The 24715-nt window shown below is 37.3% G+C and overlaps 4 protein-coding genes across 4 annotated transcripts in view; 2 read left to right on the forward strand and 2 right to left on the reverse strand.

The window, feature by feature from the left end:
• Nucleotides 1-24715, forward strand: part of Ifrd1 (Interferon-related developmental regulator 1) — a 92997-nt gene that overhangs the window by 66863 nt on the left and 1419 nt on the right. The window lies entirely within an intron of this gene.
• On the reverse strand, nt 540-5514 carry Hou (GID complex subunit 8 homolog protein Houki). Its single transcript, XM_034968748.2, has 4 exons — nt 5300-5514; nt 4206-4402; nt 3587-3784; nt 540-3152 (listed from the first exon to the last, which is right to left on the reverse strand). The coding sequence occupies exons 1-4, from the start codon at nt 5430-5432 to the stop codon at nt 2976-2978; spliced, it is 705 nt and encodes a 234-aa protein (XP_034824639.1). The 5' UTR covers nt 5433-5514; the 3' UTR covers nt 540-2975.
• LOC117982394 (akirin-like) lies at nt 9316-16785 on the reverse strand. Its single transcript, XM_034968752.2, has 5 exons — nt 16346-16785; nt 12903-13090; nt 11613-11738; nt 10235-10319; nt 9316-9506 (listed from the first exon to the last, which is right to left on the reverse strand). The coding sequence occupies exons 1-5, from the start codon at nt 16524-16526 to the stop codon at nt 9496-9498; spliced, it is 591 nt and encodes a 196-aa protein (XP_034824643.1). The 5' UTR covers nt 16527-16785; the 3' UTR covers nt 9316-9495.
• Chmp1 (charged multivesicular body protein 1) lies at nt 19735-23813 on the forward strand. The gene is made up of 4 exons (XM_034968751.2): nt 19735-19945; nt 20636-20880; nt 21562-21782; nt 22840-23813. Exons 1-4 carry the CDS (start codon nt 19924-19926, stop codon nt 22961-22963), a joined length of 612 nt encoding a protein of 203 aa, XP_034824642.1. The 5' UTR covers nt 19735-19923; the 3' UTR covers nt 22964-23813.

Below are 24715 nucleotides of genomic sequence, written 5' to 3' on the forward strand. Positions count from 1 at the left end.
TATCATCATCAACCAATAGACGTCTACTGATAGACAAAGATCTCTTGTAAGGACTTCAATTCACCATTGAACAGACTGAATCCAGCGGCTCCGTGCGACTCGTTTGATGTCACCTGTCTATCTAGTGGGGGCTGTTCCAACTATCGGTTTTTCGAACTAAGTGCCCTGCCCCTTGCTATTGCAGCTTCACAACACACTGAACTATGTCGATTACTCTGGTTCTCTCTTATAATTTGAATGAGATTATGTTATTTAATTAATATATAATTTACTAATTTATTATTTGGGCAAAATAATAATACAAGTAAATTTATAGCTAGCCATAGCTACAGATTATTATTTGAGTCAGAAGTTTTTATAGTCTGGTGGTCTGTTTAGTGGCTTTTCCATTAAAAACAAAAATCAAATATCGCACCATACGATGCATGCGGCGTATTCGGTGCGACTAGGTATGCGATCAGTTTTAGTAAATTATTCTTAAAATGTATATATTCTAAGAATAATAATAATTATGCTGGATTTAAATAAGAATTCAAATAAAATATTAATAAATATTTTTTTTATTTCTAATATTACATACAAAATCCTTAAAATTAGGAAAACTTTACTGTCTCTCAGTTAAAATTTCATTTGAAGTAATTTAGTACCTACACGAATATTTGTCTTGACAACAATTAATTAAAAAATAAATTTCTTGCCGTCGTACTCAGAGTCGCAAATCGTTACTTAAGGTTGAGTTAAAACGAGGCATTTATGTGAGAGATATAGCTCTGTTTCGCTTAACGTTTTCAGATTTTTCCCCAAATGTCAGATATAAGACCCACCTACCTGCCAAATATCATGTTTCTAGGTCAACAGGAAGTACCCTGTAGGTTTCTGGACAGACAGACAACAAAGTGATCCTATAAGGGTTCCGTTTTTCCTTTTGAGGTACGGAACCCTAAAATCTGAATAATTGAACTACTTAAGGCCAGCTAACAAGTTTTGGTACATAATCTGCTTCTCAAACACCCCGTTTCATTTATTGACGCAATGCTTACCGTCTATGTTCTGGAGTCTGTAGGTATCAGATCATATTTTAAAAACAACGGGCCGAATTAAGAACCACCTCCTTTTTGGAAGTCTGTTAAAAACAAACATACACTTAGTAGACTGCACAGAGATATCTATAATACCTACCTATTATAATAGTTCTCACAAGTTGAATGAGATTATCTTACTTAAGTCATTATTTGGGCATCTACAAGTAAATTAATAGCTAGCAATGGCTACGATTTATTTGAGTCAGTTAAAAGGATCTGCAAAAATCATAAGTCACGTTTCTATAGTAGTTTAGGGTTGACTTGTTCCATTTATCCACTCTAAAACACCCACTCTAGAGTGTATACTCGGAAACGTGTTTTCCTGGGCAACCCTCCACTCCACCTCCCAAGGCCCCACCAACTTCTCGGTTATATGAGCCGAATCGCGGGAGAACCATTTTTTGGGGCAGATGTTTATGTACGGCCAGTCTCAGAATTCAAGTAGCAATTCCGCAAAACAACTGCATCAAAAACCAGCCGCACTTCTTTTCTATAAACACGCCACACAAACACTCAGATGTGCGCACAACCGTGCAGTGCAAGCGAATTCGATCATTGCAGTTGCTAAACGAGTTTTGGCCTTTGACTGTACGTTTATGTTGCAGATCCCTGCGTGCCCCGCGGTCCGCGATCACGGTGCTAAGCTGTTCCGCCTCTCCACCCCGGACAGGGTGGAATGACGGAATTTGTATATCACTTCTTAGTCCGGGGTGGATAGGCAGACACGTGTCTAAGTTTCACCCTACCTGTTTTAAGGTGGATAAAGTGAATACGTCGGGCTCGGGTATCTTTTCTACTTTCACAGTAACTAATACTGTAAAATAATATGCATAGAAATAAATAATTATGTATTACGTCACTGTTTGGATTGACTAACAATATTTAGGATCTTAAACACCTAATTATTATTATCTATGTTATCATAGTATGATAAAGACTTTTGCAGATCCCTCAGTCAGGTAGTCTATAAAGGCAAAAGCACACATGATAACCTGTTCATAGATGATCAGCAATTTATTTATTGCATCGCATAACTCTAACCTTGAACCTGCGCAGTGGGTGATTTATCAATCCATTTGGTGGTTTGAAGAGAAATGCGACGGCGTGTTTCTTAGCGCGATTGGTTCGCCAGTCAATCTTCCGTTTCCCGCATTGGCTGTAGGAAAGTAGTGACTGTGTTCAGGTATTTTCTTATTCAAACGATCAAATGTATGAACACAAAACTACATCATTTTATTTATTTTTCTAGCTTCTCAAAAGCGAATCGAATAAGGATGGTGACTACTAGTCAAATCAGCAACTTCTTATCAAACGTCAAAACGCTCGCTTAGCTATGGGATCTTGTATTAAATACATGTTATGACGCATGACGTCATGAACATTTGATGTATTTTTCGTTTTTTTAGTTAAATCGATGATTTAAAATGTTTAGCAAACTTAAACTTAACAGTGGACATGGATTTTACGAATTTTGGAAGACCCTCTATTTATCGAATTACTAAGATTTAATTTATTTTTGAGGCACCATCCCAATTGCCGATGCTTAAATAGTCGTGTGTGCTTTGGCCTTAATAAATTTTATCAATATTAAAAATGCGAAAGTGTGTTGGTTGTTGGTTCGTTGGTTTGTCCTTCAATCACGCCGCAACGGAGCAACAGATGGGCATGATTTATACATGGATATAGTTGAAAACCTGTAGAGTGATATAAGCTACTTTTTATCGCTGAAATCAAACATCCCACGTGATTTTTGAAAATCTTAACCGACGCGAACGAAGTCGCGGGCATTGGCTAGGAATTTATAATTAGTCAGCCCACTGCATTTATTTTCCGTAGGAAACCTTAAAAATATCAATCACAACTAAACAAGTTACTTTTCTTGCGCAGTATGTTTCATTTTGGCTGTTCTATCGTGGCGTTGGCCAGGTCCGTCATCTTTGGGTACTTGACGTTGTGCTTGTCCAGCTCGCTCTGCGACCAGAGGATCATGCGGAGCAAGCTGCAGAGCTTTGGGTTCGTGTATTCTTGGTTCTCCATCTTCAGGATCGCTGCGTTGAGTTCACTTGCAATCTGAAATTTATTGCCACGGTATTTAAAGTGACTTAAACTTAACCTAAGGTGCAACTTATTGATTAAATAATGTGGTTAATTCTTTTGTACATCCATACTTATACTAGCTGATGCCCGCGACTTCGTCCGCGTGGAATTGGGTTTTTAAGAATCCCGTGGGAAGTTCCGGATTTTCCAGGATAAAAAGTAGGATAGGTCACTCTCCAGGTCACATTATAAATGCGAAAGTGTGTTTGTTTGTTGGTTTGTCCTTCAATCACGTCGCAACGCTGCAACGGATTGACGTGATTTTTTGCATGGGTATAGATAAAGACCTGGAGAGTGACATAGGCGACTTTTTATCCCGGGAAATCAAAGAGTTCCCACGGGATTTTTACAAACCTAACTCGACGTGGACGAAGTCGCGGGCAATAGCTAGTATAAAATAAAAATACCTTCTGACTGTGTGAAGGTAGCAACAGGTCTGCGAACGGTGAAGTGTGAGGGTCGGGGAAGGCCAATAAAGCAAGGGATCTCTCCAGCTCAGTGAGGGCATTGCGATCGTTTGCTCCAGCCTCCGCCAGCGTTGCACTGGCAAAGGCTAAGGCTTCCTCCGCTCTGCCTGCTCGAATCAACTCCAGTAATTGTAATTGCTGAAACAAGTTTATCCAAAGTCCTGTTATTATGAGACGAGAGAAGGAGCTCAGTGCTTTCTTCATGCAAACGTAGGAACTCCCCTTAAAACTACTCGTCTTAGTAATGTCAAGCTCGTAGTTTTAAGTTTATCTAGTTTAATTTTTAACATTTGGTTTATGTATTTTGTTTCTCTTGTTTTGTGAGCTGAATAAACTTTTATTTATTTAGAATTACTACATCACCTTTGAGAACATTATAGCGAACTCAGGCAAGCATGTTTCCTCACCATGTTTCTTTTACTGTTAAAACAAGTGAAACTCATAACTCTGAAATGTTAGAGGTGCATGCTAGGTATAGAAACTCCTCTAACAAGGAGGCTGACATATTTACCACTAGGCTATCATGGCTTAGTCACATAACAGCTGTTTTTTAGCTTACTTGTAAATGAAAGTACAGGTATCTATCATTGTCCAACAGTTCTGGATGCAATGCATTGACCATGGAGATAGCCTCCGGTATTCTGCCGCCCTGCACCGCCTCCCTGATCATGATACGCTCATCCAGTGAGCTGCACAATGCAGGCTCCTGCAAGCCAGCCTCTTGTTGGAATTTGAGAGCTGCTTCTTTGAAGCCCTCTGAAAACAATGATATCTATACTATTATTATTAATGCGAAAGTGTGTATGTCTGTCTGTCTGCTAGCTTTTCACAGCCCATCCATTTTACCAATTTCAATGAAATTTGGTACAGTGATAGCTTGCATCCCGGGGAAGGACATAAGCTACTTTGACCCCGGAAAATTTTATAGTATTTTATTGCTACCTAATCACCTAAAAAAAGAATAAACCTAAATCCACGCGGACGAAGTCGCTGGCATCATCGAATTCATAATAAGTGACTTTATCCAGGGTTACAGGAAAATATGTCACGATCCAGTTAAGGGGTTATAGTACAGGACATTAGCTATCAAACAACCCCTAAGATATACTAGTTTATGCCAAAAACTTCATGAGCTGCATGGAATATGTAAAATATAATAAAAATATTTTTTATTCCACTAAACTTTTACAAGTACTTTTGAATCGTCAAATGCATCTACCACTGGCTAAGAATGCCTTTCCTTCCGAGAAGAACCAGCAAGCTATGTATTTAAATCATACTTTATATAGGAATTCTTAATACCAGGAGAATAAGTAACTCTGGCTCTTTAAATATGATCTGTTGCTCCATTCTGAATGAACAAACACACTTTAGGATTCTTTACAATATACAAAAACTCTTTAACCAAAGTCACCAATCTATCTATGTAATTTTTAAACGCTCGATGATTTGATTCTACCATGATATTAGAAGTTGAAAAGCATAAATAAACGTGCCACAACTCAAAATCAAGGCCTTTTAGATACCCTTTGTTTCAAACATGTTCATATCAACATTGAAATTTGTATGTCGTTGATTCTAAATACTTAAAACTTTTGATAGTTCCTGAATCTTTTTTTCTATCTATGAGCTTGAGAAGCAAAAGAATCTTACCTGTGACTAAATAATTCATGATCAACATATTCATGTCCGTTCTAGAGATCTGTAAATCGTCTGATTTTGTGCGATCGTAGTGTTTCCGTTCTGGCTTACTTGTACCATTATTTGAAGATGTTTCCAAGCTCATTTTCAGATTTTCAAGAAAATACTTACAGAAAATTGATTTTAAAAATTCTAGGATGAAAATAAAAAATTTGACAAGTCGACAGAAAAGTGAAGTGTCAAGGTGAATTGCAGACTATTGAACTTTATTTTTTTTGTTTTAAATGGTTGTACTGCTCTGGGTTCTAGCCTTTTTGAGCCTGCATTATTGAACTAAAGGTGCGTCTACACGGAGCAAGTCGCCAAAGACGTAGGTATATACTCTATGCGTGTCGCGTCGTTTAATACAGTGCGACAAGGCTCTTTTGGCGCTTGACCAAAATCGGAACTAGTGCCCCGTAAACGGTCAAACATGTTTGTCAGAATATTTGAACGTTGGTTACGGAACCCTTCATGAGAGTCCGACTCGCACTTTTCGTACCTTTAGCAGCTGATATCTTCAAATTGGCCCTTGGTCCAAAAGGACTGCTCTAGCCCACAAGACAGATCTCGCGCTACGACTTCGTGGATTTTACTCTATTAGGTCGAAAGTGGCCATGATCAAAATCTGAAGTTGAACACCTCGAGTCTCGACGTGAACTCCAGTCTTGTCACATGGTGTTTTTGTAAAGCGCGAAATATATAAAATTAAAAATCAGTTTTGATGGTGTTTAACTAATTTTTATTTCAGTTCTTAAACGCCAGTAACCTATAATAATAATAATGAGCTGCTAATACAATTCAAAAAGACCTATCCTAATTTTTATTGAATAATTGTTTGGTAACAAATTAATCCTGTTTGTATTCAATAAAAACTTTTTAACTAAATTAATGTATAAAACAAGCCCAAATATACGTAAAAAATAATATTCTCAGCGACGCATTTGTTGTTTATACAAATTTTGCGTTACCGAGAAAAAATAACTTAAAAGTTTAATAAAGCTAAATAACATTAAACTAAACAAGCCCTGTCTGTATCAGAGTAATGAGTTTATTTACGAGAATAGTCCATTATCATAGAAGAGTTAAATTCATACTTTTAGATTACATGAGTAATTAATTATAGAATATTGAATGGTCTGATACGCAAGCCCGCCTCGTCATAAGATCTGTGTTGTTAAAACACACTAAAAACTTGATAAAAAGAAAATAAAATATAATTTTGTGTATGAAATTTATTTCGACAACACTAAAAATTAAACTAAAAATAAAATTAAACAAATCAAAATTATGGCTAACTAATTTGCAATCAACGCATGAGAATGGTTTTTAACAGGCACTCTGTGTGAATTTATCATTTGTGTTATTTTAGATATTACTAAGTCTATCCTATAGTTTCGGTCACTTTAGAAAACTTAATCAGTTTATAAATTTTGGTTCCTCTTGTTCTTTACCGAACCAGTTGTAAAGGGACCATCCAATAAGATACAGTACACGGCAGAAAATATATGTACATCGGCCTTTAGAATGATTTTCCGACTTTGTAGAGCGTTGTCTCTATCACTCATACCAATATGATGTTTTGTCGGTCTCAACGACAGAGACAAAACTACAAATCCGCTATCACCTAAAGGTCGATGTACATTATTTTCTGCCGTGTACTGTACACATTCCTAACTTTTTCAACTTCAACATGACAGTTTTGAACATGAGCGCAAGAATAATTTTTGACATTTAGGGTGTACACAGACGTCGGAAAATAAAAATTCATCACTTAAGAAATGCATCGCACAACGCACACGACGGACTGATAAACGGCGAAAATCCGTAGTAAAAGACAACGGACTTCTTCCGCGGACTATAGTTACGTCTGCGCAGGCCCTTATGTCCTCAGAAAACTGCCTATTAGGCTGCCTGTCCACTGGTGCGGAGCGGAGCGGAGATGTGTATAGTTGACCAATCAGTTTTGTCAGATGACGGAATAAGTATATCGCGTTATTTACCGACAATCTGATTGGTTTGCTCAACACATCTCAGCTCCGCTCCGCGTCAGTGGACAGGCAGCCTAAAGCGATACAAATTACTGGATGGTCCCGCAATAAGTCATTTGTGTAGCCTCATCTATCCCCATTATTTTCCAGTGAAAATCAAACCCAATCAGCCTCTACCCCCCTCTTACGACATACCCTCTCGCGATCCTTCCTCTCAGTCTATGAACACAATTATGCAGCAAATCTTAACTAAGCATTATAAGCTAATTTTACTTTATGTATATGTGGCATGAACATTCCTGTGGAACTTGACTGGGTCAATATGGCGCTTTAGGGCACGGTTGGTTTCGGGTAAAAAGAGAGAATGGCCCCGATTCTCTAGTCTCTCTCTAAACTAAATTTAAAGTATCTGCATCCTTTTCTTTTTACTAATTCTAAAAAAGGAACGGAACGTGACTTTCACATTTAAAGACTCCAAATTTTAGTGCACAATACAAATTTAAACAGTAGGTTCGCGACTGCGCGCTAAAATCACGGGTTTTACCATCTAAAAATTAAATTTAAAACTGTCCAACTGTGTCTGTCCCTTTCATATTACATTAGTAAGAAGAGCATGCGAACACTCTAAAATTAGAGTGCCCAGAATCAGTGCCAATAGTACTGATTCTGAGCACAACCTTCTTTACCAGAATCGATTATGAGAGACATGTTTAATGCTTCAGCATTAGCTACCCTCATTTGCTCGTTTATTAAATCTGTTGTGTGTTTGGGTCGTGTGTGTGTTTAGCAGATACTTTAAATTTAGTTTAGAGATAGATAACGGAATCGGTACCAATATGCCACATTCAGCAAAATTCATATACAAAATCCGTCAGAAAGTGCGACTCGCTCTTGACCAGTATTTGAAGTCACAAAAGGTCATACTACAAATGACCATATTACATAACTATCTTTCAACAAACACAGTCAATTCATAATACTGTATCTGTAATGTTAAGCAGCACACAGGGTGGAAACAATCAGCAATTATAAGCTAAAGAGAAATAGACTTGATACCTGCACCTCTAGTATAGTTTCACCCAGTTTTACAGTTTTTCACCGACTCCAAAAAAGGAAGAGGTTCTCAATTCGATACGTATTTTAAATACTATGCGTTTTAAATGTAAAAATCATCGGTAAATTGCACTGTAACTTTGTAGGCATGTTAGGTTTACTTTTTATCACTTGTAACAATTTTTTTCGCTTGACTGCAATCAGACATGCTGGCAAGTGATGATAACGGCTATGGCGCCGTCTCCACGGGCGAGGGAATCGCAACGAGTCCAACCTACTATCGTCAGCGATAGTATAGCCCTGTGAGGATTGGTCTATAAGGGCCGATTCACACCGGAACCTGCCGCCTGGCACGGCGAGCACTTTCAGTGTTAAAGAATTTTAAACTTTATCTACATAGTTAAAAGACCAGTATCGCTTGAAAACCTCAAAAGTTTTGTCAGTGATACTGCCCGCGGCGACAAGATGCGCTGGCGGCTACGCGCGGCCGGGCCTTCCCCACTCTACACACCCCTGAATGTAGAAACCTAAACTGGTGTTGAGAGTCGACGCGCGGCTGCCGAATCTGCCGGCCTCGTCGCGTCCCTGCCATTCCAGTGTGAATCGGCCTTAAGACCTTTCACGGCACCGCAAGACTATCGCCGCGATTGCCTCGTCCGTGGATGGCGCCTAAGATGGAGTCTTTTGAGAAATATACCGAAACTAGGCTTATGCTCACTTCATCCGTGGACTACACAAATTTCAAACCCCTATTTAACCCCCTTAGGGGTTAAATTTTCAAAAATGCTTTTTTAGCGATGTCTACGTCATAATAGCTATCTGCATACCAAGTCGTGAGCCGTTGAGCCGTGCGTTGATAGATCAGTCTGTCAGTCAATCAGTCAGTCATCTTTTCCTTTTATATATTTAGACAACTTAAAAAAATTAATCTATTTGGAAAGTGTAGGGCCCTAACAGTTTCCACCCTGTGTATATTGACAGCAGCCAAATTCCACCATCACAAGTAACATTTTTAACCATTAGGATACTCTATACTATTCCCGCATATAATTTTCACATATATACCAAAATATGTTTGTCTTGATATTGTTTGCAGCATTAATCCGCAAATCCGCTTCGCTGTTATTAGGAAAGATCTGAAACAAAAACAAAACATTAGTGTAACTTTTACGTGCGGTTGAACCAAACTTCTTTGATGTTGTAGCCGATATTACGAATACGTTAGAAATAAATAAATACGCATAGAATATGAAACTCGTTTACGCGTACATATTTTAAAACTACCTACATTGTGTTGAGTAAGTATAAAAACTTTTTGTAGTAATTTTATATATAGTACTTGTATTCTTATTGTTAACTACATAAGTACTACAACTACAAAGCCGGCAAGCGCTTACGAGCACGAAGAAACCAATCTTTTTGTTTTTTTGTTTTTTCTTTTTCCGTTTTTTGTTGAAATGAAAATAAAATAAAATAAAATCATATTAGAATTTTGTAACTTCGTAAATGAGACCTAGTAAGTAAGAATATGATAGCTCAGCGGGTTGCGAAGCTGAAGTGGCAATGGCCACGGCACATAGTTCAGAAAACCGATAGACATTGGGGTCCTAAAGTGCTGGAATGGCGACGTCGCACCGGAAAGCGCTGCGTTGGAAAACATCCCACTAGGTGGACGGACGACATCAGACTAGTCGCAGGGAGCCGCTGGATTCAGGCGGCGCAAGACCGTGGCGTGTGGAAGTCCCTACAAGAGACCTATGTCCAGCAGTGGACGTCTATTGGTTGATGATGATGATGAATAAAAATAGAGCAATCTGTGGCAAACTAGATAAAAGATGGCAGCCTCAAAACAACTGTAACTTACAGCTGGGCACAAGGTCCTGGTGCATGTGGTGCTCTGCGTCCATGCCCAGCGGCATGCAAGTGTTGGGAGGAGGCCGGCGCTGCACCTGCAATTTGCATAGCACATCATACATTAGTCAAACAATATATATATATATATATATATATATATATATATATATATATTTTTTAATAGACTAAGCAGCTTTCGCTGATGCGTCTATATCAGAAGTGCTTCGAGTCTTCCAAATGTTTGTCCCATCTATTCTTGAACTGGTTAACAGAACTTGACATAACCACTTTATTCCATATGTGAACAACTCTGTTGGTCAGAAAGTGTTTTAATGGATTTGACGATGGCAATTGATATTGTAGCTTCATATCATGTCCCCTAAATTTAGGATATCCACACTAATATTATCAATGTTTACATAATTAATTATTTATCACATAATCCTACAAATACAACAACTGACTATCAAAAGAGTACAACATCCACTGTCCATTTGTTCATTTTCTCCCTAGCGCTAAGGTTGTCTGGAAGATCGCTATTTAGCGATAAGACTGCCTTTTTAGGGTTCCATACCTCAAAAGGAAAAATCGAACCCTTATAGGATCACTTTGTTGTCTGTCTGTCAAGAAACCTACAGGGTACTTCCTGTTGACCGAATCATGAAATTTGGCAGGAAGGTAGGTCTTATAGCTGACATTCGGGGAAAAATCTGAAAACCGTGAATTTGTGGTTACACCACACAAAAAAAATTAAATTGTGGTCATGAACTAATAATTAGTATTTTTAATTTTCGAAGTAAGATACCTATATCAAGTGAGGTATCATATGAAAGGGCTTCACCTGTACATTTTAAACAGTTTTTTTTGCATCATAGTTTTTTAATTATCGTGTAAAATGTCGAAAAAATAGGACTATAGTACAGAACCCTCGTTGCGCGAGCCTGTCTCGCTCTTGGCCGTTTTTGTATAGAGCTACCCTATAGATCGGGGACAGAGTGAACTAGAGTGAGGGAACTCTGTTTTGATCCTGAATCGACGACATGTCAATCAGCTATGGATGACGTGAAATGAAACAAAAGAAAAATAGGCGATTCATAGGCTAGCGTCAAATTGTTATTGTTATTATTATTTATGCATCTATATCAAAAGTATTAATCTATTATTATTATTAATCAGTAAGTATATAATCTATTCTTGAACTGGTCAACAGAGCTTGACATAACCACATCCTAGGGCAATTTATTCCATATAATATGAACAACTCTGTTAGCCAGAAAGTGTTTTAATGGATTTGACAATTGGCATTGTAGCTTCATAATATCATGTCCTCTTAGTGTAGGATGTAGGTTTTGTTACAATAACTGTCGTGAACTGTGGCGGGGGTGTACCTGGTCAATGTTGAAGCGCACGAAGGCGTCGTACTGCTCGGCGAGCTTGTTGCTGAGCGCAGTCTCGTACTCGGCCCTGAGCGCCGCCTCCTGGTCGCTGAGCATACGCTCGCAGATGATGCGCACCTGCAATGCGAGCCCAACGTGGGCAGAACTATGTAATCGAGCTTGTAACTGCGATGGGCGATTGTTGCGAAAAAACAATCGAATAGCCGAACAATCGATTGTCGATTTATTTGTCTTTACAAAAAACAATCGAACAAAAAAAACGACAACTGATTGTTTAGAAAAGAAGACAGCATAGGTGGACAGACAACATCAAGTGTCTCCGCCTTTTGTATCTTCCTTCTGTCTGTGTTTTTTATTCTTTAATGTAATCCTTCTTGTGGTTGTGCAAATAAAGTGTATTTATTATTATTATTATCAAGTGTCACAGGGAGCCACTGGATTAAGGCGGCGGCGGCGGAGCAAGACCGTGAAGTCCCTACAAGAGACCTATGTCCAGCAGTGGACGCCTATCGGCTGATGTTATGTAATTAAACATTAATTCAATAGATGTTATGATTATTATTTATAATAGACTAAGCAGCTTTCGCTGATGCGTCTGAATCAGAAGTGCTTCGAGTTTTCCAAATTTTTGTCCAACCTATTCTTGAAATGGTTTACCCAGCTTGACATAACCACATCCTAGAGCAATTTGTCCCATATATGAACTCTGTTGGTCAGAAAGTGTTATAATGGATTTGACGATGCCAATTGGTATTTTAGCTTTGTATCATGATCCCTTAGTCTAGGATTGCTAATAATTATACACTGTTACTAATTTTATTATTATTGTAAATTAAGTTAAATACCTGATGGTATTTAAGACACCATCTTAAATACCATCCACACGTTCGCATTTATAATATGGGTAGATCACTACCCATAAATGCGAAAGTGTCTGTTTGTTGGTTTGTCCTTCAATCACGTTGCAACAGAGCAATGGATCGACGTCATTTTCTGCATGGATATAGAAAGACCTGGAGAGTGATATAGGCTTTTTAAAAACCTAATAATAATTAAAAACCCCTGAAAACCCCTGACTCCCTTGAAAAAGGACCCAGGATGGGTTCGAAACTAGTCAGGCTAACGTAGACTAAATCCTAAATCCAGCTGGTGACAGATATGGTATAATGGAAATCACTCACGATAGTTTAAACGCTAAAATAATTAAAAAACCCAGACAAAATTGCGGGTATTAGCTAGTTTATTATATAAATCTGCCAGCAAGTGGTATGTACTGTGTACCTGCTTGAATGTGAAGAGCGCGCGGCGATGCACCTTCTGCCGCGCCGCCTGTGCGGAGCGGTGCGGCGGCGACGAGTCGCCCTCGCTGCCGCTGGACGACGAGCACGACGCCACGCCCGACGCGAGGCGCAGCTGGCGGCGACGCTGCAGCCGCTTGATCTCGTCGCATATCTCCTGAGCCATGCGCTCTGCAATATCCAAAACTTCCATCCATCATCTGTCTCTTTACATCCGCACTGCAAGCAACCCTCACCACCCTCCCTGCCTGGTACACCTTGACCACACATTGTGCCAGGTCCTTTTTCCACGTACATGCAAACTATGGAATCAACACCCTTCTGCTGTGCTTCCATTAGATTACAGCATGGTGTTATTCAAGGGGTAGACCAACAAATTCCTGAAATGTCAGCAACACAAAGGCCGCTCCTTTGGTGCTGCAGATGTTCATGGGTGGCGGTAATCACTTAACATCAGGTGACCCACCTGCTTGTTTATGCTCTATTTTTATTTATATAAAGTTAATACTCATAAATAAATGGTCGCTATGAAAATTTAAAAGTATTATTTTTCGTAAGATGGTATGGAACCCTTTGTATGCGAGACCGACTCGCACTTGGCCGGTTTTTTTATGGTACCCAGCTGCACCAACCAAACAAAGTGTTGGCAAATTGTGAAAAATATGTCTTATCCTCCATAATTATTCGTACTAATATTATAAATGGATGTCTGTCGTCACCTTTTTAAGAATCTTGTAACCAATCTGGATGAAATTAAGTACAGAGATAGTTTGCATCCTGGAGATGGAGATTGGCTACTTATTCTAGAAAATAGAAGAATTCCAAATATCTAAATCTGCAGCTACAGACAAAGTTGCAGGCATCATCTACTTTTTAATTTGTTTCCTGTACATTTACACTGGTTTTGATTTGATTATTTTCTCAATAATTTTAATAATCAATTTTCTTACACTTTATATTTTCTTGTTAGGGTTCCGTACTTCAAAAGGAAAAACGGAACCCTTATAGGATTACTTTGTTGTCTGTCTGTCTGTCAAGAAACCTACAGAGTACTTCCCGTTGACCTAGAATCATGAAATTTGGCAGGTAGGTAGATCTTATAGCTGACATTTGGGGAAAAATCTGAAAACCGTGAATTTAGGGTTGGATCACACAAAAAAAATTGTGGTCATGAAAATGAATTTGAAGTGAATCGCTATATCAAGTGGGGTATCATATGAAAGGTTTTCACCTGTACATTCTAAAACAGATTTTTATTTATTTTTATGCGTCAAAGTTTTTGAATTATCGTGTAAAATGTCGAAAAAATACGACTGTAGTTAGTACGGAACCCTCATTGCGCGAGCCTGACTCGCACTTGGCCGGTTTTTTTTTCTTACCTTTGTGTTTTTTCATAAGCTAAAGTTCTTACGCACGACTTATCTGTCTAAATTTGCATGCTGTAGCTGCCTATAATTTGAATTACATAAAACTTAGCACCTAGGATTTGAATAATGTAATTTTTTTTTATTCTGTTGGTGGTTCAGTAGAAAATAAAATAATATTTTGGTGCTGCCTAAAGTACTAAGCAAGCACAAAAGCTGATTATTTGGAGCTATTCTTCACCAATTCCTCATTTGGGTTTAACTTGGCATCACAAGACTAGAATTTAACACTTTCCCGTTAGGAAAGTGGAATAACAAAAAACAAAGATGCCAAGGGCAAATAAAATGAGTATACAAAGAAAGGTCTATGCCATAATTACTGATTAAGTCAGGAATTAATGTCAATTGTTCATTATTTAAATCTGAGTGATTAAATTTCCACACAAAGAAGACTTAAATAACCTTAGTTGAGGTTTAATTGCATAGATGATCATTGTGATTACTTGGTACACAAAATAAGTTTTACCATCATTAATGCCTTCAATTGTAGTTATGGAAAATAAAAAGCTTTAATATTTTTAGTCATTAATATTTACAGAGGCTTCAATTCAAAACTATCCATTTTTGTTATTTTTAAACATTATAATGATTTAATGGTGGCTCTTGCATATTAAAATAAAATTCAGTAAAAAAATTGGTTTTCTTATGTGTTTTTTTTTGCTTTTAAGGGTTCCGTACCTCAAAAGGAAAAACAGAACCCTTATAGGATCACTTTGTTGTCTGTCTGTCAAGAAACCTACAGGGTACTTCCCGCTGATCTAGAATCATGAAATTTGGCAGGTAGATACATCTTATAGCTGACATTTGGGGAAAATCTGAAAACCGTGAATTTAGGGTTAGGTCACACAAAAAATATTTTTATTAATTTGTGGTCATAAACTAATAATTAGTATTTTCAATTCTTGAAGTAAGATATCTATATCAAGTGGGGTATCATATGTGGGGTACCTGTGCATTCTTGAGTTATCATGCAAAATGTCGAAAAAATACGACTGAATTACAGAACCCTCGTTGCGCGAGCCTGACTCGCACTTGGCCGGTTTTTAATAAAGAATATTACCCATGGCTGGCCCTTGACTAACATTCCCTTTTCCTCTCCAATTAAGCGTGAAGCTTGGTGCTAGAGGAGTAGGTACGACATTAGTGCAATGGGTAGGGTTTGAACTGGCGCAGCGATCATTTGAATTTCAGTCCACACCTTTAACCTTTTTGGCTATAAATTAGATAATAGATAGGCATTTTGAAATACCTATTCAATGATATATAGGTACCACAGCTACCCTCGTAGCTTTAGTTTTAAGTTTGCGTTATAATTATCACCTTACAAATCTAACACCATACCAGACCATCAATAAGCGTAATTTATTACCTATTTTGAATAAATCATTTGACTTTGACTTTGACTTTGATTAGGTTTGGCCACCTGGCAACCCTATACCCACATGTATTCTGACATGTACTTAAGCAGTTTTCCAGACAAAAATTGCAAGAGCCATAAAATCCCCCAAATATGGAAAAATTCAGCTAATTAATGAATTTTATCTAGGTCGAAGAATATTTCGTGACTAATGTAGGTTAAAAAAATGCAGCATAGTCGATTTTTTCTAACTTCGTTATTAATTTAGTTATCACCATTTTGCAAGTTCACTGTTCAAGCAACATCTTCAATCAATCAGTGACAGTAAAAATACACCCCTCGCCGTGGCCTAGAGTACAACGAATTATCTCAAAACTTGCTTCAGAAAGCTTGGTCAGTTTTTGCAATATTTAGCTTCTTTTTTTTGTAAAAGAGAAAAACAACAAAGCCATTACGCCCAACGGTCATACGTATGCCATCTCTTTCTAGCACGACAAATATAATATTCACGATATCTTCAAACAATGGCGATAAATCATAAAGCAGACTACATAAAAAATATTAAAATAACATAAATCATTGAACAGATCTCACCGAAAGATCAATAATTACCCTGTCGATGTAATTCACCAAAAATAAACAAACCTGGGGTCAATTTTGCAGGTGCACTAACGGTCTCACCAAATATTGAACTTTTATTTTCAGTCATTTTAAGTCCAGGACTTGTGCTCGAGCTTGCGGCAAATGGAGCACATCTTCGCCTCTTTGCTGGCAGCTGTGCCATGGATTCCCAGTCAAAATTCCTTTTAAGAGTTGCACACGCCATTTTCTTTTTACGCCCAAGAAAATGTCCTTTGCCGATTTGATACAACTAATACTTTTGTACTTGACAGTAACTAAGCACAATAAATAAAATTACGATTTGTCGGAGTATAACACTAAAATTTTAAAACAGATGTTTGTACACTAATAACTAAAAGGATTTCTATAATTATTTCAGATTAATTTTCGCAACTTCGTTTCTCCTTTCGAAATCCAAAATCGGTCTTCTTGAATGACATTTTTATTTTTTTGTTTTTAATTTTGACAGCAGAATCGTTGCCAATCGTTGCTGAGCAGGCGTACCAACATTGAACATTAAATGTAAATAGACCACAGATATGTCCAGATTTGCAACTAGCGTGGCCCCCTCAGTCCCTCTCGCTCAAGCAGATTTTCTTACTTGTGAAATGTCATTCCTTCTACAGTTCACGTTGTTTGTCAAGTACTCACGTACAAATACATTTTGACAAACAAAAAAAAGTGGCCACGATGATAAGGACAAAACATAATCATTTTGTCACGTTCTAACAAGAGCTTAAATGCATTTAGCTATCTCGCTCTAACAGTAAGTGTCACAATAGGGCTACTTCTAGCAGTCCTTATTCTGAGAAATAGACAGTAGACTTCCTATTCGGATACTCGTACCAAAAACTTTTTTCAATAATGTAAAATATTATCTAATAGATTTTCTAAAAGCTGTAGAGTGTAGAGTCTACTTGCAAATCTTTTTATCCTGTGTTTTTATCCCATTAGTTTTATATTTTTATCGTTTTACTACTTCTATTTTTACTATATACCTAGTCTAGTTATAATTCTTTTTTATAAAAATTCCTAAAGAATCGTGCAATTAATAAAATCCAACGTAATGTCTAGTTTCCACTCAGTTTCCACTACTGGTCGTGTAAATCAACCATTAGGCAATCATGATTTCTTGATGTACCAACATTCAGAATTGTAATCATGACGTCATGACGTAGAATTTTGACAGTATCTTACTTCTATACTAATAAATAAAATTGAAGTGTCTGTCTGTAATTTCGAAATAACAATTATCACAGATTAATAGGGATACTACGTATCAGATGGCTCACGGGCAAACAAATTTTGACACCCTTGAAATGCAGCCCGTGATTGGTCGATCATCTGTCAAACTCTATTTTGCTATTTCTCTACTAACCAATAGGATCAGATTATTTGAGCCAATAGCTTGGCAAGATATTTTTTTAAATTGCCTCCTTTGCGCGGCTCTGAATTCTAGTTTTGTATTTTAGAGGATTTTTTTCCTGCAGCTTTAGCTTCTTGTATTTTGAAATTGTTTTATTAGGTACCTAAAGGGTTTTTTACTTAAATAACCTAAATTAATTGATTCTAAAAATAAAAAACACATTTTATTTCAAGACATTTATTTATTTTCTTTTTAATCTTTTAAAACCTTTATTAAATATCGATATGATTTTGGCCCCTGATTAAGTAAGGATAAGAAATTTTTTTTTCATCTTCTGTAAACCTTCTTTGTTTCTTCTTCTTTCCGCACAATCTTAATTGCATTGTGAGTATTTTTTTGGCAATTGGGTTCAATTTTTCCAATTTTTGATACACATTTTCACTGTCCAAGCTTTTTTATGTCTACGAATAAGGTTAAGAGTTTTTTGGGAAATCCTATATTTCTTGTAAAGATGTTTGCATTTTGGTGAAAGAACTTCAATTATTCTTTTAATGATTCTAGGATTCCTTCTCTTTTTAAGTGGCATGGTAGTGGAACCTGGAATTGCAAGAGTATTTATTATATATAATTACAATTGATATATTGGGTACCTATTATAAAAATTACATGTTTGATTTGATTTGCTCTAATAAGTATTTGCACTATGTGCATAATATGTTATGTATGTGCATATTAAAAATATAAATAAATCTTGTTTATAAAGTACTAGATGATGCCCGCGACTTCGTACGCATGGATTTAGATTCTTAAAAATCCTGTGGGAACTCTTTAATTTTCCGGGATAAAAAGTAAGCCTATTAGAGGAATGATATGAACAATATACAATACAAAAAGCCATGAAAACTTACTAGTACAAATTTCTTCGGAATCATGCAGTGGAATGGATGGAGTACCACTGAGGATCTCAGATTGCAGGAACAAAGTAGGAAATGCTGTTACTGCAAGACGAGATTTTTGTGTCACAAAACGCTTTTCAAAGTGCTTATGACACAATTGAGACTTATTTTTAAGATCTATTGTACTTTTACTTCGCAAAACATCACAATTTATATACTTAAGCCACTTTTTGAGTCTTTTGTCACACTGTGGAAACTTATGTAATATAGCGTCTTTTCGCGTACTGTTACAATCGGGAACACAGCACTTATAATACATTCCAATAAATTATATTGAAATAATGTACTATAATAACAATTGTTGCGAAGGGAACAGAAATGTACGGAAATAAATCGACGCAACCACCCTGCTCAACGCTTAACAACAATAACAAAATGGCGTCAGGCAGGCAGCAGGCAGTGAACGTGTGTTATTGTATCGTTCTGTGGTCGAATCTGTCAACTTCTATTTTGCTATTCGCATTTGTAAGGGAACGGAATTTGTATGGCCGTGAACCGCCCGTGACAATTATGAAGCTCATATGGTTATTTGAACTCACAGACCACCCCCAACTATATAGTGTATACCATAACTGAATCACACGTTTTTAAAATGTTTGCCTGTCTGTCTGTCTGTCTGTCTGTTTGAACGGGCTAATCTTCGAAACGGCTGAATCTATTTTGACGGGACTTTCACAGACAAGTAGAGGATTAGCCAGGGAGTAACATAGGCTAATTTTTTATCCGACTTTCAAAAAAGGAGGAGTTGTGATTTTCTACCTAACTATGTATACCAAAATCTCCGAGATTACTGAACCGATTTGCGTAGTTTCTTTTTTAATTGATAGAGAAACCTCGCAATATTGTTCCATAAAAAAATTTGGATTGCAACTCCTCAGTCCTGATGCTGCCCTGATCACCTAAACTGATGGGGTTTAGAATGTCGGTTATAAATTGATATTGGAGATACCTACCAAGTAGGTAAATAAAGACTATCGTTGAACTCGAGGACCCAACTCCTCAACCCTGATGCTAGACCTAAATCTACGCGGATGAAGTCGCGGGCATCAGCTAGTGATAAATAAATTACATCTGACTTTGACAACTCACAACTGCTGTGATTTGTTGTGTGACTTGTGTTAGTTGTGACTCATCTTGCAATTTCAAGGCAAATAAATTGTTTAGAGATATTCTTTTGAAATTTAGAGCTAGAAAATAGTGTATCAAAGTATTCAAATAGGCTAAAGCCTGTGTTTTTATTTTATACAGTTTTATATAAAATCGTCAAGCTGGGGAACGAAATGTCATCGTCTGCGATGGAGAGTATCCTTTTTAAAGTTTTTGTATATCGCATTAATTATTAGTCATGTAGAGCGGAGCGAGACCAATAATTAATCTATGTCTAGTCATATTAATTCGTTTTCAAATCTTACACAAGTTTTTATAGGCTTTATGGCATTACTACATATCTTAAGTGTTTAGAACTCTATTGGTTTTCAAACCAGAGTTCATACAAAAATGCCCATGGCCCTTTCTATAGGTATGTGAAAGGACTATGAAAGGTAAACATAACTAAAACATTAAAGGTAAACATAACAAACACACAACAACAAACAAGGCAATTTCTATGTTCTCGGAATCAGCAATAAAATTATACTTCTCATTCTCAAAGTGGTAAATCCGTACTTCCATATCCATACTAATAATATAAATGCGAAAGTGTGTCTGTCTGTCTCTCTGTGTGCTAGCTTTTCACGGCCCATCCGTTCAACTGATTTTGACGAAATTTGGTACAGAGATAGCTTGCATCCCAGGGAAGGACATAGGCTACTTTTTATCCCGGAAAATCAAAGAGTTCCCACAGGATTTTTAAAAAACCTAATTCCACACGGACAAAGTCGAGGGTATCAGCTAGTTAATCTATAATTTTTTCCATCACTTGTCAAAATGTCTATTTTACTTTAATTCACACCTAAACTTAATTCAATTAATTTCTTAACACATATTCATCAGAGCATTTATTCAATTTAAAATTTGCTGTAAAAGAGTTAGAGCGGAACTCAAAGAAATGTGAAAAGGAGGAAAAAATGGAGAAGGACAAAGCCAAGAAAGCTATACAGAAGGGGAACATGGAGGTAGCGAGGATACATGCGGAGAACGCGATACGACAGAAGAATCAAGCTATTAACTATTTACGAATGTCAGCTAGAGTGGACGCAGTGTCAAGTAGAGTACAGACAGCCCTCACTACTAGAAAGGTAAATCATTTTCTTTCTAGCTTATTTTCAGTATTTTTAAAGGTTCTCTTTAAGAGTAAAGAGTAATCAGAAAGGAAGAACATAACAAAGTTCATTAAATATCATAAAAGCACTTGGTAAAGAGAACGAAGAAGAATATTGTAATGTTTTGGCTGACAGAGTTGGTAGATATGGTAGTGGTGTTGATTCAATATCCATACTAATATTATTGTCCTGTATAAAAACCTCCCTACATCATTTGTTTACTTTTTATAATAAAAAGATAATACAAGTGGGTAAGATGAAAAATGATATCATTGTACTGTCATGCTACTCAGCTCAATAAACACGTTCTCTGATTAAATATCGTATTATTTAACATAATAATTATAAATGCGAAAATTTGTCTGTCTGTCTGCTAGCCTTTCACGGCCCATCCGTTCAACCGATTTTGACGAAATTTGGTACAGACATAGCTTGGATCCCAGGGAAGGACATAAACTATTCGCATGCACAAGAATGGCTCTTATGTTGAAATCTATAGAGCATACTTTGCTCAGACTTGAGCTTGAGTTAAAACGAGACAGATTTATGTGAGAGATATAGCTCTGTCTCGTTTCAACTCTGTCTTAAGTCTAAACAAAGTCAGAGTGCACTCTTTAGATCTCACCCTTAGACATCTTTTCCGAATTTTTCTTGTAGGTCACAAATTCCATGGCAGGGGTAGTACAAGCAATGGACGCGGCCATGAAATCCATGAACCTGGAGAAGATATCCACTCTGATGGATAAGTTCGAGAGTCAGTTTGAGGACCTGGACGTGCAGTCGTCGTACATGGAGAATGCCATGTCTCAGACGACCACCACCACCGTGCCGCAGGGAGACGTGGATAATCTGTTGCAGCAAGTCGCTGATGAGGCTGGGTATGTTATGGCCATTGTGTTTTATGTAACCCATACTTATATTATAAATGCGAAAGTGTGTCTGTCTGTCTGTCTGTCTGCTAGCCTTTCAGGGCCCATCCGTTCAACCGATTTTGACGAAGGTAAGTACAGCGATAGCTTGCATCCTGGGGAAGGACATAGGCTACTTTTTATCCTGGAAAATCAAAGAGTTCCTGTACAGGCATCATCTAGTGTATATCTAAATATATAAAAGGAAAAGGTGACTCACTGACTGATCTATCAACGCACAGCTCAAACTACTAGACGGATCGAGCTGAAATTTGGTATGCAGATAGTTATTATGACGTAGGCATCCGCTAAGAAAGGATTTTTGACAATTTAACCCTTAAGAGGATGAAATAGGGGTTTGAAATTTTTGTAGTCCACGCGGATGAAGTCGCGAGCATAAGGTAGTCTAAATATATAAAAAGAAAAGGTGACTGACTGATCTATCAGCGCACAGCTCAAACTGTTATTTAGGTAACTGCTATTCCGTACCTCAAAAGGAAAAACGGAACCCTTATAGGATCACTTTGTTCTGTTTGTCTGTCTGTCTGTCTGTCTGTCTGTCTGTCTGTCGGTCTGTCAAGAAACCTACAGGGTACTTCCCGTTGACCTACAATCATGAATTTTGGTAGGTAGGTAGATCTTATAGCTGTCATTCGGGGAAAAATCTGAAAACCGTGAATTTGTGGTCACATCACACAAAAAATTAAATTGTGGTTATGAATTACTAATAATTAGTATTTTCAATTTTTGAAGTAAGATAACTACATATATCAAGTGGGGGTATCATATGAAAGGTCTTCACCTGTGCATTCTAAAACAGATTTTTATTTATTTTTATGCATCATAGTTTTTGAATTATCGTGCAAAATGTCGACAAAATACGACTGTAGTATGGAACCCTCATTGCGCGAGCCTGACTCGTACTTGGCCGGATTTTTATGGTATTATATCAGTAATCATCAGTTTCAGTTTTGCTAGTGTTGTGGTTACACCCTGTAAGTAATGTAGTATTTGTTGGTATTTCCAGTTTGGAGCTAAACATGGAGCTCCCGTCTGGGGTGCCGAGCACGTCGGTGGGGACCGCCACCGTGGTGTCGCAGGAGCAAGACGAGCTGACGCAGAGGCTCGCCAAGCTGCGGCAGGCGGAATAACACTGTACACACATCTATCTCATAGTTCTATTGCTGTATAATATAATAGTACAACCTGGCTAATTCCGTTGTACACAATCTCTAAACTAAACTAAAATGATACGCCTTAATCTATTGCTATGCCTTTCATAATGTTGTTTGCGGAAAAGGAAAGCGCAGCTTTAGACCTGTTAATTTAGTTTAGTTTAGAGATTGTGTACACCAGAATTAGCTCTCATTATCTATGAACAAAAATCGCTTGTTTCTGTGAAAAATGGCGGAAATTAACTAGAAACACATATTAATATCTTCATTCTGTTGTAAGTAAAAAGTGGACTGCACAGATTTTACTGATTGCTTCTGAATCTATACTAAATAAGTAAAATTGAAGTGTCTGTCTGTAATTTCGAAATAACTACCTCATATTAAGCTCATATGGTTATTTGAACTGTACCATAACTGAATCACACGTTTTTAAAAATTTTGTCTATCTGTCTATCTGTTTGAACGGGCTAATCTTCGGAACGGCTGAACCTATTTTGACGGGACTTTCACAGAGAAGTAGAGGATTAACCGGGGAGTAACATAGGCTACTTTTTTAACCGACTTTCAAAAAAGGAAGAGTTGTGTTTTTCTACCTATGTAGGTACACCAAAATCTCCGAGATTACTGAATCGATTTGCGTAGTTTCTTTCTTTGTATAATATATAAATTCATATTACGTATACAGCTGAGTTAATGCATTAAATGAAAAGTGATTAAATAATGTATTTGTTTATTAAGAAAAACGATATGTCCTGTTTTTGTAAATGTACACTATAATATAATATTACATACATTAATGATTAAATATTTAAGAATATGTTTTCAATTTTGTTTTTATTTCTTCATAAAATCCCAATTTAAAACTGCACGCTCCAGAGTTCAGACCATAGTATTTTTTCTCTCGTCCGAGCTTCCGAGACGGTCAAGCGTAGCGTCAACATGTAGACTTTTGTTTGAGTCAAGCATGTAGATTTTTGCTTGAGTCAAGCTCAAGCTTTTTAACCGCTTACAAAGTTTGCTAGAATTTACAGTAAGCGGCCGAAAGTAATGTACATCGGCCTTTAGAATGACATTTCAGCTTTGTAGAGTGTTGTCTCTGTCACTCATACCTATATGACGTTTTGTCGGTCTCAACGACAGAGACGGTCCTCTACAAATTTGCTATCTCCTTCTAAAGGTTGTCTCTGTAACTCATACCTATATGACGTTTTGTCGGTCTCAACGACAGAGACGGTCCTCTACAAATTTGCTGTCTCCTAAAGGTCGATGTACATTACTTTAGGGCGCGTACTGTACGTGATTGATGCGATTTTATATTTTTGCTACCTACCTACTACCTACCTACTAGGTACCTACATCGACCTTTAGGAGGTAGCGGATTTCACTACAGAGCACGGGTCTCTCAGAGTGAGGATCTAGCATCTATAAAGCGCACTCTTGACCTAGCTTAGACTCAAGACAAAGTTAAAACGAGACAGATATATCTCTCAGATAAACCTGTCTCGTTTTAACTCAATCTTAAGTCTGAGCAAAGTCAGAGTGCGCTCTATAGATCTCAGCCTCAGTGTGGGTTTTGGCCATAGTCTACCACGCTGGCCATGTGCGCATTGGCAACTTCAGACACCTTTGAGAACATTATGGAGAACTCTCTGGTATGCAGGTTTCCTCACGATGTTTTCCTTCACTGTTAAAGCAAGTGATTTAATTACCTACTTAAAACGTACATAA

The sequence above is a fragment of the Maniola hyperantus genome, chromosome 5 (assembly GCF_902806685.2).
Source record: "Maniola hyperantus chromosome 5, iAphHyp1.2, whole genome shotgun sequence".
Lineage (NCBI taxonomy): Eukaryota > Metazoa > Arthropoda > Insecta > Lepidoptera > Nymphalidae > Maniola > Maniola hyperantus.

Excerpts from the sequence above, each read along its gene's own strand:
- Chmp1 (XM_034968751.2), top strand. The coding sequence starts at position 19,924 with ATGTCATCGTCTGCGATGGAGA. Across the intron at positions 19,946-20,635 it reads GTCATCGTCTGCGATGGAGA|AGCATTTATTCAATTTAAAA; the intron begins GTATCCTTTTTA and ends CATATTCATCAG. Across the intron at positions 20,881-21,561 it reads CAGCCCTCACTACTAGAAAG|GTCACAAATTCCATGGCAGG; the intron begins GTAAATCATTTT and ends TTTTTCTTGTAG.
- Hou (XM_034968748.2), bottom strand. The coding sequence starts at position 5,432 with ATGAGCTTGGAAACATCTTCAAATAATGGTACAAGTAAGCCAGAACGG. Across the intron at positions 3,785-4,205 it reads ACCTGTACTTTCATTTACAA|CAATTACAATTACTGGAGTT; the intron begins GTAAGCTAAAAA and ends AACTTGTTTCAG. Across the intron at positions 3,153-3,586 it reads TACCTTCACACAGTCAGAAG|ATTGCAAGTGAACTCAACGC; the intron begins GTATTTTTATTT and ends AATAAATTTCAG.
- LOC117982394 (XM_034968752.2), bottom strand. The coding sequence starts at position 16,526 with ATGGCGTGTGCAACTCTTAAAAGGAATTTTGACTGGGAATCCATGGCA. Across the intron at positions 13,091-16,345 it reads ACCTGCAAAATTGACCCCAG|AGCGCATGGCTCAGGAGATA; the intron begins GTTTGTTTATTT and ends TGGATATTGCAG. Across the intron at positions 11,739-12,902 it reads CGCTCTTCACATTCAAGCAG|GTGCGCATCATCTGCGAGCG; the intron begins GTACACAGTACA and ends CTCGCATTGCAG.